Source organism: Chrysochloris asiatica, unplaced genomic scaffold (genome assembly GCF_000296735.1).
Source record: "Chrysochloris asiatica unplaced genomic scaffold, ChrAsi1.0 scaffold00002, whole genome shotgun sequence".
Taxonomy (NCBI): domain Eukaryota; kingdom Metazoa; phylum Chordata; class Mammalia; order Afrosoricida; family Chrysochloridae; genus Chrysochloris; species Chrysochloris asiatica.
Window position 1 is genome coordinate 31787811 of NW_006408520.1, and position 10928 is coordinate 31798738.

The 10928-nt window shown below is 37.9% G+C and overlaps 1 protein-coding gene across 1 annotated transcript in view; it reads left to right on the forward strand.

Annotated features, from left to right (window-relative positions):
* Positions 1–10928, forward strand: part of COL24A1 (collagen, type XXIV, alpha 1) — a 562513-nt gene that overhangs the window by 112018 nt on the left and 439567 nt on the right. The window contains exon 7 of the mRNA XM_006831073.1: positions 8998–9051. Within this exon, the coding sequence (XP_006831136.1) occupies positions 8998–9051 (54 nt within the window). The remainder of the gene's footprint in view (positions 1–8997; positions 9052–10928) is intronic.

Below are 10928 nucleotides of genomic sequence, written 5' to 3' on the forward strand. Positions count from 1 at the left end.
TGAGTCTGTTTCAATTCATAGAAACTCTGTATAGGGTTTCTGAGGTGCATAAATTCAAGCCCATCAGTCACACCATAGAGTGACTGATGGGCTCAAATTGCCTACTTTGTTGTTCACAGGCCATTGCTTATCTTTAATATACTCTCTTGTCCATTAAACACATACTCATGTTGTTGTTAAGTGCCATTGAGTCGGTTCTGACCCATAGCGATCCTGTATAGGGTTTCTGAGGAGCAACTGGTGAGCTTGAACTGCTGGCCTTGCAATTCAAATGGCTTTGCAGTCTGCTGCACTAATCACAGTGCCACATCAGGACTCCAAACACATACTAATACATATAGTTAAATGTCAAAATAGTTTGGAAACAGTTTTTGATCATATTATTTCTTCTGTCTCCTCCAACAGCTTTAATATCTCATTATGTCATAGGAGAAAAAAATAAAGCCATATCTTTTGCTTTCAATGCTGAATGTACAAGGCCAATATATACAAAGCAGTGAAAGGGGCAGGAGATTAGAAATTGACTACGGTGCCAGATGCCATTATTCAAGATTTAACAAAGAGCCTCAGGAAGCCTTTAAAGAGAACTCTAGGTAGAAATATGATTGATGATCCCTAAGGAAAAGATATACATAAGGAAATAAAGCCAATTTTCTCTTTCATTCATGTTAAGTGGGACAGTACACTCTGTTCAGTCCCCAAGGCACAATTTCTCAAGATTACTAATTACTGCACATGGCAAGCAAAGCAATATATGTGTCTAAAGCAGGTGCAACTTCATTTTCCTGAAAATCAAATAAATGTTGCAAAGCATTTGAACATTTGGGGAAGAAAATGAGAAGGTTGGAAGGAATTTGTCCCTGGGGAGACAAAATTCAATTCCCTCAAATACTGTTTTGGCATAAATATGTGGATTCCAATGAAGAAAGCCGGATTCTTCACAAGTAAGTGAAAAATTGATGATGTGTCAGTACTGACTAGTTCTTCTCACAATAGTATACATCTTACTGGGCTGAGGGTGTATAGTTTTTTGAATAACATAAAGCTGGACTCCTGCTGTGGCACTATGGGCTAATGCGTAAGACTGTTAAGTAGTTTGAACTGCAAGGTCGGTGGTTGAAGCTCACCACCTGCTTCTTGGAAACCCTATATAGGGTCGCTATGGGTCAAAATCAACTTGACGACACTTAACAACAACAACAACAACTCAATTTTAAGGGTAAAAAATGGAGTAAGTTATTGATTTTTATGTAATTATTTATTTTGCTTTCCTGAGAAAAATGAATGTGGAATTTATAATAACTTCGTGGAACAGTCAGAATCATTTTGCATTTTAGTTGTGAAAACATTATGAACATTGTTATTGTTATTTTTATGTGCAATTTAGTACCATGTATAGGGTTTCCAAAGAACAGCTGGTGAGCTAGAACCACTGACCTTGTGGTTCCAACTGATCTTGCGGTCCAGCGCATTAACCCACAGTGCCACACCAGGACATTGATTGGCAGCATTGATGGACTCAAGCGTGGCAAGAGTTGTGAGGTTAACCCAGGATCGGGCACTGTTTTGTTCTGTTGTGAATAAGGTAGCTATGAATTGGTACCAACTCGATGGCACCTAACAACAATAACTTGATTTATTAGGAGATACTCATTTCTAAAAAACTTGTAAATATCTGTAATGTAGCTGGCAAACATTTGTCAAATTGTACTACTGTTAGCCACAACTACCAGTTGTTGTGGTTAGGTGCCATCGAGTCAGTACCGACCTTATGCACAGCAGAACAAAACACTGCCCAATCCTGGGCCAACCTCACTACTGTTGCCTCGCTTGAGTACGTCGATGCTGCCACCTGGTCAGTCCATCTCATTGAGGGTCTTCCTCTTTTTCTCTGACCCTCCACCTTACCAAACATCATATCCTTCTCCAGCAACTGGTCTCTCCTGACAATATGTCTGAAGTATGAGCAATGAAGTTTGGCCATCTTGGCCTCTAAGGAGCACTCTGGCTGCACTTCTTCCCAAATGGATCTATTGGTTCTTTTGGCAGCCCATGGCACTTTCAACATTCTCCTCCAACACCATAACTCAAAAGCATCAATTCTTCTACGGTTTTCCTTATTCACTGTTCAGCTTTCGCATGAATATGAGGTTATTGAAAATACCTTGGCTTGGGTCTGGCACGCCTTAGTCCTCAAGCTGACATTCTCTGCTCTTCAACAGTTTAAAAAGGTTTTGTGCAGCAGATTTACCTAAGGCAATTAGTTATTTACTGACTTTTTGTACATAATTAACTTATTTACTTATCAGTAACATTAGAGGTTATTATCCTTATCGCTACATTTAAATATTTTACTACTTGTTGCCTTATATTCTTCTACCAGAATCTCATGACATAGATATTTTTATTATTGTGCTTTACTAATGACAAAACGGAGGTATAAAGGGGACCACTGGTAGCAATGCTGGGGTTCCAAAGGAAGTCTGGTAGACTTGAATGTGCAGAGCGAGAAGTGAGATTGGCACAGGTTTCCTAGTCCTAATTTTTCAAGGACAGTGTTACAATTTGATGCCTTTCTCCCTCTATCCAAGCTACAGATTTGAGTAGGCCAGCATTTTCTTTCTCTGTCTGTCTCTTAATTAACTGTTTTTAAGTGGAGAGTAAATTCAATCTTAGTGTTAGGTTTGCTCTTTTGTTTCTGTGGTTGTTGCAATGATTTTAGGGTGTGGTTGGCTCAGATTATGTTTATGCCATGTACTCTGAAGATTTGGTTGTTCACTGTGCATGGCTCTCCTCTGGTATAGTAGAAACCACACATTGAGTACGGTTCCTTTTCTTTGTGCATTTGGAATTTGTTAGATCGCTACATGTTGCCCTAACATGAGACCCCATTCTATCAGATTTTACTGTCTCCTAGCAACAGATTTACTTGTTTTAAAATTATTTATTTATTGTATTTAATTTTTTTAGGGTTTTTGAGGCTTTCATTTTTTTAATGTTTTATTGAGAATTATGTGATAGTTTACATGGGAGAACATTAGTTTTACATTCATCCTATCAAATATTGCTTCATTGCCATGGTTACAATCCCCTCCATGCATCATCAACCAACCCTGCAAGCCTGCCCTTCCCCCTCACCCCCTCAGTTTCAGCACACAGCCCCTCTCCCTCTCTGGGTCTAAAGTCCCCAACCGCTCCATCTCTCCACGTCATTGTCTCTGCCTCCATCTCTGGCATCACTGCTTCTCTGGGTAGGGTCCTGCTCTCTGCTCTTCTCCCTTCATGGTCCCAGGGACCTCTGCAACTAGACTACAAAGTTAATCACTCCCCTCCTTGCTACAAAATGTTTATGTTTACATTTCCAACCCTCACAATCAGTCTTGAAAACAGTTATTCACTATTGTATCACAAGAGACCTATCTACATTTCCTTTCATGAGCCCTCCCCCACCAACAGATTGGAGATTGGATACTACTCAGTGGAGATTCTACCTTCCTCCGCACCCTCTGCGTCTAGGTTTCCTCTTGACAGTTTGTAAGCCAGTTACAGATTTACTTTTAACTCAGGTCAATTAACCTAGATTGGCTAGGAAAGGGATGGTAGTTGACATTAGCTACATAAATAGTGACCTACAAAGTGAAAACAGCATTTTAAATTTGTTTCACTCCCTCCTATTGGCATACACAAATCCAGTTAGTAAATGTCTGGAGATAGACTTACGTATTTCAAAATAGGATGGGTCATAAAAGAAGGCATCTATACCTTGACTGGAACAAATCTCATAATTAATGACTCACTAGTGTGCCATGGGGAGATACTTAACATTCCTACTCATAGTAGAACTACAGCCCTGAATGGTAGACTCTGGAGTCAAAGTTGCTGATTTAAATTCTGCCTTCCGTCATGCTAGGTTAGTTAAATACTGTATGTCTCTATTTTTCCTCGTTTGCAAAATAGAGATAATGAAACCTACCTTATAGGGTCATCAAGCAGATTAAATAAAATGAAACATATAAAGTACTTGAAATAGTGCCTGGCACATAAGTGCTATATAAATGTCATTATAGTACTTATATGGTATTAATAAAAGTAATATTTAGTACACAAATATGGTTTCATAAATTCATAAAGTAATAATCTGTCACAAGTAAAAACAAGAATGTCTTTATCCAGTAATCCTCAGAATCATTGTTTATTTACATTCTGTTCAGTTTCTATTTACTGTGGTACTTTGGGCAAGTCTCATAATCTCTCCTCAAATGTAGAACAGGAAAAATATTCTATCATATGCAGAGTCCTGGTGTGGCGCTATAGGATATACCCTTAACTAGTAACCAAAAGATCGGCATTTCAAAGCTACCAGCTGCTCCTAGGAAACCCTTTACAGGGTCACTGTGAGCCAGAACAACGCGACAGCACTTAACAACAACATCTTATATACGGGGCTTCAAAAAGTTCATGAGAAAAATTGAATTACAAGATAATGAAAATTTTCCAGGAACATTTTGAATCTCCCGTGTGTGTGTGTGTGTGTGTGTATTAGATATAAAGTGCTTGGAATAGTGATGGGTATGTCAAATTTTTGTTGTTAAGTGCTGTAGAGTCAGATCTGACTCAGAGTGACCTTGTATAAAGTTTCTGAGGAGTGGCTGGAGAGTTTGAACTGCAGACTTTGCAGTTCAAACTGAGATTTTTGGTCCAGTGCTTATCCTACAGCGCCACACGAGGACTCTATCAAAGGTGCTCAGTAAATTGTAATTGTTGGGCCAAGGAATGGGAGTGTAAGAGGAGGGGGAAATTGAGACTAGAATCCTCAATTTGCCTTTTCCTTTGTTATTTCTCTACAAGTACTAGCTGCAATTGAGTCTACTCCGATTAATGGCAACCCAATCTATGTCAGAGTGGAACTGTGCTCCTAGGGTTTTTAATGGTGAATGTTTTGTAGGTAGATCACCAGGTTTTTTTCCTGAGGCATCTGTAAATGGACTTGAACCTTCAGCTTTTCGATTGGCACAATAGAATGTTAGCCATTTGTAACACCCAAAGATTCCATTCTTTTTCTAACATTTAAAAATTTTATGTGTTATAGTGTCCCTATGGAGTCATGGTGTGGCTATGTGTGTTAATGTGCTGGATTGCAAAGTCGATTTGAACTGTAAGGTTGGCAGTTCAAGTTCACCAGTCACTCCTCAGAAACCCTACTCAGGGTCATTATGGGTAGGAACTGACTCAATGGCACTTGGCAACAACAACAAAGTGCCCCTATGGTTTCCTGGTGTGGTACTGCTTGATAAGTATTGGACTGCTAACCACAAGGTGGCCAGTTGAAACTCAATAGCAGGTCCTTGGATACCCTGTACAGTGTCACTCTGAATCAAAACCAACCTGATAACACTTAACAACACCAGTGTCCCTTTGAGCCCTGGTGTGGTGCTGTAGGATAAACACTTAACAACAACAAATACATCCCTAAGATTTCCTTGTGTGGTGCTGTAGGATAAACACTGGACTGCTAACAACAAGGTTGTTAGTTTAAACCCAGCAGCTGCTCCTTGGAAATCCTATACAGGATTGCTATCATTATGAGTGAAAATCGACCTGATAACAATTAACAACAACAGTGTATGAGCCCTGGTGTGGTGCTGTAGGATAAACACTTCACTGGTAACCAAGGTTAGCAATTCTAGCAATTCAAACCAGCTGCACTTGGAAACCTTATGCAGACTCGCTATGAATCGGAACTGACTTGACGGCGTACAACAACAGCAACAGCAAGTGTCCCTATAAGGAGCTCTGGTAGTTTAGTGGGTTACACAGTGGGCTGCTAATGCATAGACATGCTAAAGGAAGTGGAAGAAATGAGGAGGCAAAAGAACTGAACAGGAAATTTCAAAGGACATCTTGAGAAGACAAAGTTAAATATTACAATGCAATGTGCAAAGACCTGAAGTTAGAAAACCAAAAGGGAAGAACATACTCAGCACTTCTCAAGCTCAAAGATCTGAAGAGAAACTTCAAGCCTCAACTTGAAATATTGAAGGATTCTCTGGGCAAAATATTGAAAGAAAGAGAAAGCACCCAAAGGAGATGCAAGGAATAGAGAGAGTCACTGTATCAAAAAGGTATTCTCGATGTTCAACCATTTCAAGAGATAGCATATGATCAAGAGCCAATGGTCTTGAAAGAAGAAATCCAAGAGGTTGGCAAAGAACAAGGCTCCAGGAAATGGTGGGATACAAATTGAATCTTTCAACAGTCTGATGTGGCATTGGAGCCACTCAAACATCTATGCCAAGAAACATGGAAGACAGCTACCTAACCAACTGATTGGAAGAGACCTATATTTATGGCAAGTCCAAAGAGAGGTGACATAACAGCATGCAGAAATCATTGGGTAATATCATTAATATCACATGCAAGTAAAATTTTGCTAAAGATAATTTTAAAATGCTGCAATAGTATAACAGGGAACTGCCAGAAGTTTAAGCAAGATTCAGACTAGGATGTGGAACCAAGGATACCATTGCTTATGTAAGATGGATCTTGGCTGAAAGCAGAGAATACCTGTGCTTTATTGACAATGCAAAGGCTTTTATATATGTGAATCATGTGATTTATGGATGACATTTATGGAATAATGGGTATTCCAGAACCCTTAATTGTGCTCACGAGGAACCTGTATGTAGACCAGGAGGCAGTTGTTTGAACAGAACAAGGAGACACTGAATGGTTTAAAATTAGGAAAGGTAGGTGCCAGGGTTGTATTCATTCACTATACTTATTCAAACTGTATGCTAAACAAATAGTCCTAGAAACTGGATTTATGAAGAAGAATGTGGCATTAGGATTGAAGGAAGACTCATTAACACCTGCAATATTCAGGTGATACAATCTTGCTTGCTGAAAGTGAAGATGATTTACTGATGAAGATCAAAGACCAAATACCACCTTCAGTATGGGTTGCATCTCAATGTAAAGAAAACAAAAATCCTCACAACTGAATTAATAAATAACATCATGATAAATGAAGAAAAGACTTCATTTTGCTTGGATCAACTATCAACACTCAAGGAAGTAGCAGTCAAGTAATCAAATGATGTATTGCTTTAGGCAAATCTGCTGCACAAGACCTCTTTAAAGTGTTAAGCAAAAATGTCAATTTAAGGACTAAAGGTGTGCCTGACTCAAGTCATGGTATTTTCAGTAGCATCATATTCACGTGAAAGTTGGACAATGAGTAAGGAATACCATCTAAGAATTGATTCATTTGAGTTATGGTGTTGCAGAAGAATAGTAAAAGTATCATGGATTGCCAGAAGAACAAACACATCTGTGTGGGACAAAGTACAGCCAGGATGATGAGACTTGGTGTCTTATATTTCTGACATATTATTATGAGGGACCAATTCCTGCAGAAGGACATCATGCTTGGAGCATCAAGGAAAAGTGGAAGATCCTCAGTGAGATGGACTGGCACGGTGGCAGCAGCAATGGGTTCAAGTGTAACAAAGTTGTGAGTGTGATACAAGACCAGGCAGTGTTTCCTTCTGTTGTGCGTAGGGTTGCTATGAGTCAGATTTGACCTGATGGCACCTAACAACAACCACACATTAAAATTGGAGGTGATACTTCACTATCTACTTGAGAGTTGTTGTTAAGTGCCATCTACTTGGTTCCGACTCATAGCTACCCTGCATAGGGTTTCTGAGCAGCAGCTGGTGGACTTAAACCACCAACTTTGTGGTTCAAATTGACCTTGCCGTCTAGCACATTAACCTGCAGTGCCACACCAGGACATAAGAGTAGAGAGATGCAGTTTTAGTCTCTTACTATCTCTTTTATAAATAACAAATGGGGAATTATTTTTACAAATGAAGGAATTTTTGTAACTTACCATTGCTATTACCACTTGAAGTCAATTCAAGGCAATTCAACATACATTCTGTTAGCATTCCTTTGTTTCAAGAATAAATTGATGAATGTGTGAAGAAAGGAATAAAGGAAAGAAAAGTAAACAATGGAGATATATTTCTTCTGATTAGTTCTGCAGCAAGTTTCCTTTGATCCTTCATCTATCAACCTTCCTTGAGCTGACCTTGTTTTAAACAAGAATGCAACATTGTCATTCCAAATGAGTTTAGCAAACAAAGTTACTAAGTAAATTTTCAGATAGACCCATGTTATGATAAAGGTATTTATCACCTAATATCTATTTATTTAAGCAGCCAGTTTGTAAGAATATGTTTATTTTAGACAGGAACAAGAGGTTGGTTTTGAAGTTTACTGAGCTGGTGTGGCACTGTGAGTTAATGTGCTGAATTTTGCAAAGTTGGGTTGAACTGCAAGGTTGGTTTGTCCTCACCAACTGTTCCTTGGAAACTCGGTATAGTGTCTCTATGGGTCGGAACTGACTCAGCAGCATTTAGCAACAACACCAACTTGCTCAGGTAGTTGAGTATTTCAGGGTAATTATGATAAGTTTTAAATGTAATAGTAAGTCGTCATTGAGAAATATACTGAGTCTTCTATAAATATCTCTAGTTATGTAGCACCAGACTTTTCCATCCTATGTTTTTCATTATTTATGATTCATATCTCATTTACTGCCTTAATCTAATAGTTTTTGTTTTGTTTTGTTTTTTGAGTAACTTTGACCGAGGATTCAGTCATATAAGCAATATGCAAGATTCTTAGTATTTATATGAGGAGTGGTTATGAATCAGGCTGCTAACCTCAAGGTCAGCAGTTTGAAACTACCAGCTGTTCCACAGGAAAAAGATGGGGCTTTCTGCTCTTGTAAAGATGTACAGCCTCAGAAACCCCGTGCGGGTCACTATGAGTCGGAATCGACTCCACAGTACTTAACAACAACATTGAAGTTAAAACAAACAAAACAAATTTGAGTATTATAAATATACCAAATGTGATTTCCTTGTGCTTCTTTTGATTTTTTCTTTTTTTTCTGTATTGTTTTACTTATTTTATTTTTCATTTCAGGGAATTCCTGGATTCGCTGGTAATATTGGCTCACCTGGTTACCCTGGCAGGCAGGTGCAGTAACTGAATTTATACTTCCCTTTTATGTTCTTTATTAATACATTGTATGTTCTGATTTTGAGAGTTAATTTTCAAATAGTCAGTTGATTTATTTTTATTAAATAATGAATTATCATAGTTAAATAGCTTAAAAATTGTAAAATTCTTCACTTCAAAGAGTTGTATTTAAAATGAGAGTGAGGTTTTTAAGCAAGTTTGGTGTGATATAAAGTGGAGCCTGCAAAGATAAAGCATCCATGCTGTTTGTGTTGTTAAGTTCCATCGAGTTCTGACTCATAGAAACCCTGTGCAGAGTTTTCAAGGAGCAACCTGGCAGGTTTGAACCATCAACCTTGTGGTTAGCAGTCTAGTGCTTATCCTGCAGTGCCATACCAGGACTCCCTAGGATCCGATAAAATGTTAAAACAACCTGAAGCTAATTTTGCAACGTTGCCACTGACTAAAATGAAATAATAGTAAGAGTCTTGGTGTGGTGCTGTGTGTTAATGCACCAGACTGCAAACCGTTTGAACTGCAAGGTCGGTGGTTCAAGCTCACCAGTGCTCCTCGGAAACCCTATACAGGGTTGCTATGGGTCAGAATTGACTCAACGGCACTTAACAACAAGTGGCACTGTGGAGTTCTGGTGTGATGCTGTGGGTTAATGCGCTATACTGCAAAGATGGTTTGAATTACAAGGTCGGCTGTTCAAGCTCACCAGTCACTCCTTTGAAACCCTGTACAGGGTCGCTATGGGTCGGAACCGACTCGACAACACTTAACAACAACAACAATAGTGACACTGTAGGATCAGCCCTGGACTGCAAACCACAAGGTCAGCAATTCAAACCCACCAGCTGCTTCTCAGAAACCTTAAATATAGGGTCACTATGCATCGAAACTGACGCAATGACACTTAGCAACAACAACATATCAAACATTGCTTTAAAATAACACAGTAAGAAAAACTTGGGAAATAGTTGCCAGTGCTACATATACCACTACAAATACATTTATCTGAATTGAATTCAGGCCTTTATTTAATCCTTTGAAAAATCATGTTATTCATTTTATTTTCCTATGGTGTTATTGTTAAATACAAATGAATCAGTTCCAACTTACAGCAATACTTTATAAGGTTTCCAAGGAGAGGCTAATGGGTTTGAACCATTGACCTTGTTTTTAGCAGAGCAGTGCTTATCCTACAGCACCACAAAAGACTTCTTAATTCCCTAAACTTTCTAATTTTCTCTATTTCATGTATACTAGTAGTAGAGCATATTTTGCTATTACAGATTTTTATGACTTGATTAATTAAACTGAAATTAATTATTCATTAAATACTATAGAAATTAAGTATTCTAGAAAACTCTATTTTAGGTACTGTTTTTTTTCTCACTAATGAGGGAAATAATAATTACCATATTACAATAGAAATGTCAAAATTAATCTTTTGTCAACAAAGCTCATTTTTTATGCTGTTAGAGACCCGGAGATATTTTATATTGTAGTCTTAGCATGAAGGGATTATATATGTTATCTGAGCGCACAAAATACAAATATGAAAACATATGGGAATTGAGCTAAAGTTAAATATGCTTTCTTTTTTATAAAATTGATAGGAAATCAAGGAAATAACTCTTAGAAGAATTAAAAGAATTTTAAAGGAACACAGTTTGCCAATGAGAAAAAATTTAATGAAAAAACATGTTTGTTTCTGATAATGTGTGCTGATCTGCTTTATTTAGTGTCTAAAACATATTTGCATATAGATTATATCCAATGCCCCATTTGGTTCTGAACTAGAATTCTCTGAACATTTGTAGTCATCATTAGATTATGAGTCTTGATTTTTATATTTGTGAAAATAATATGTCTTTATTGTTGTTGTT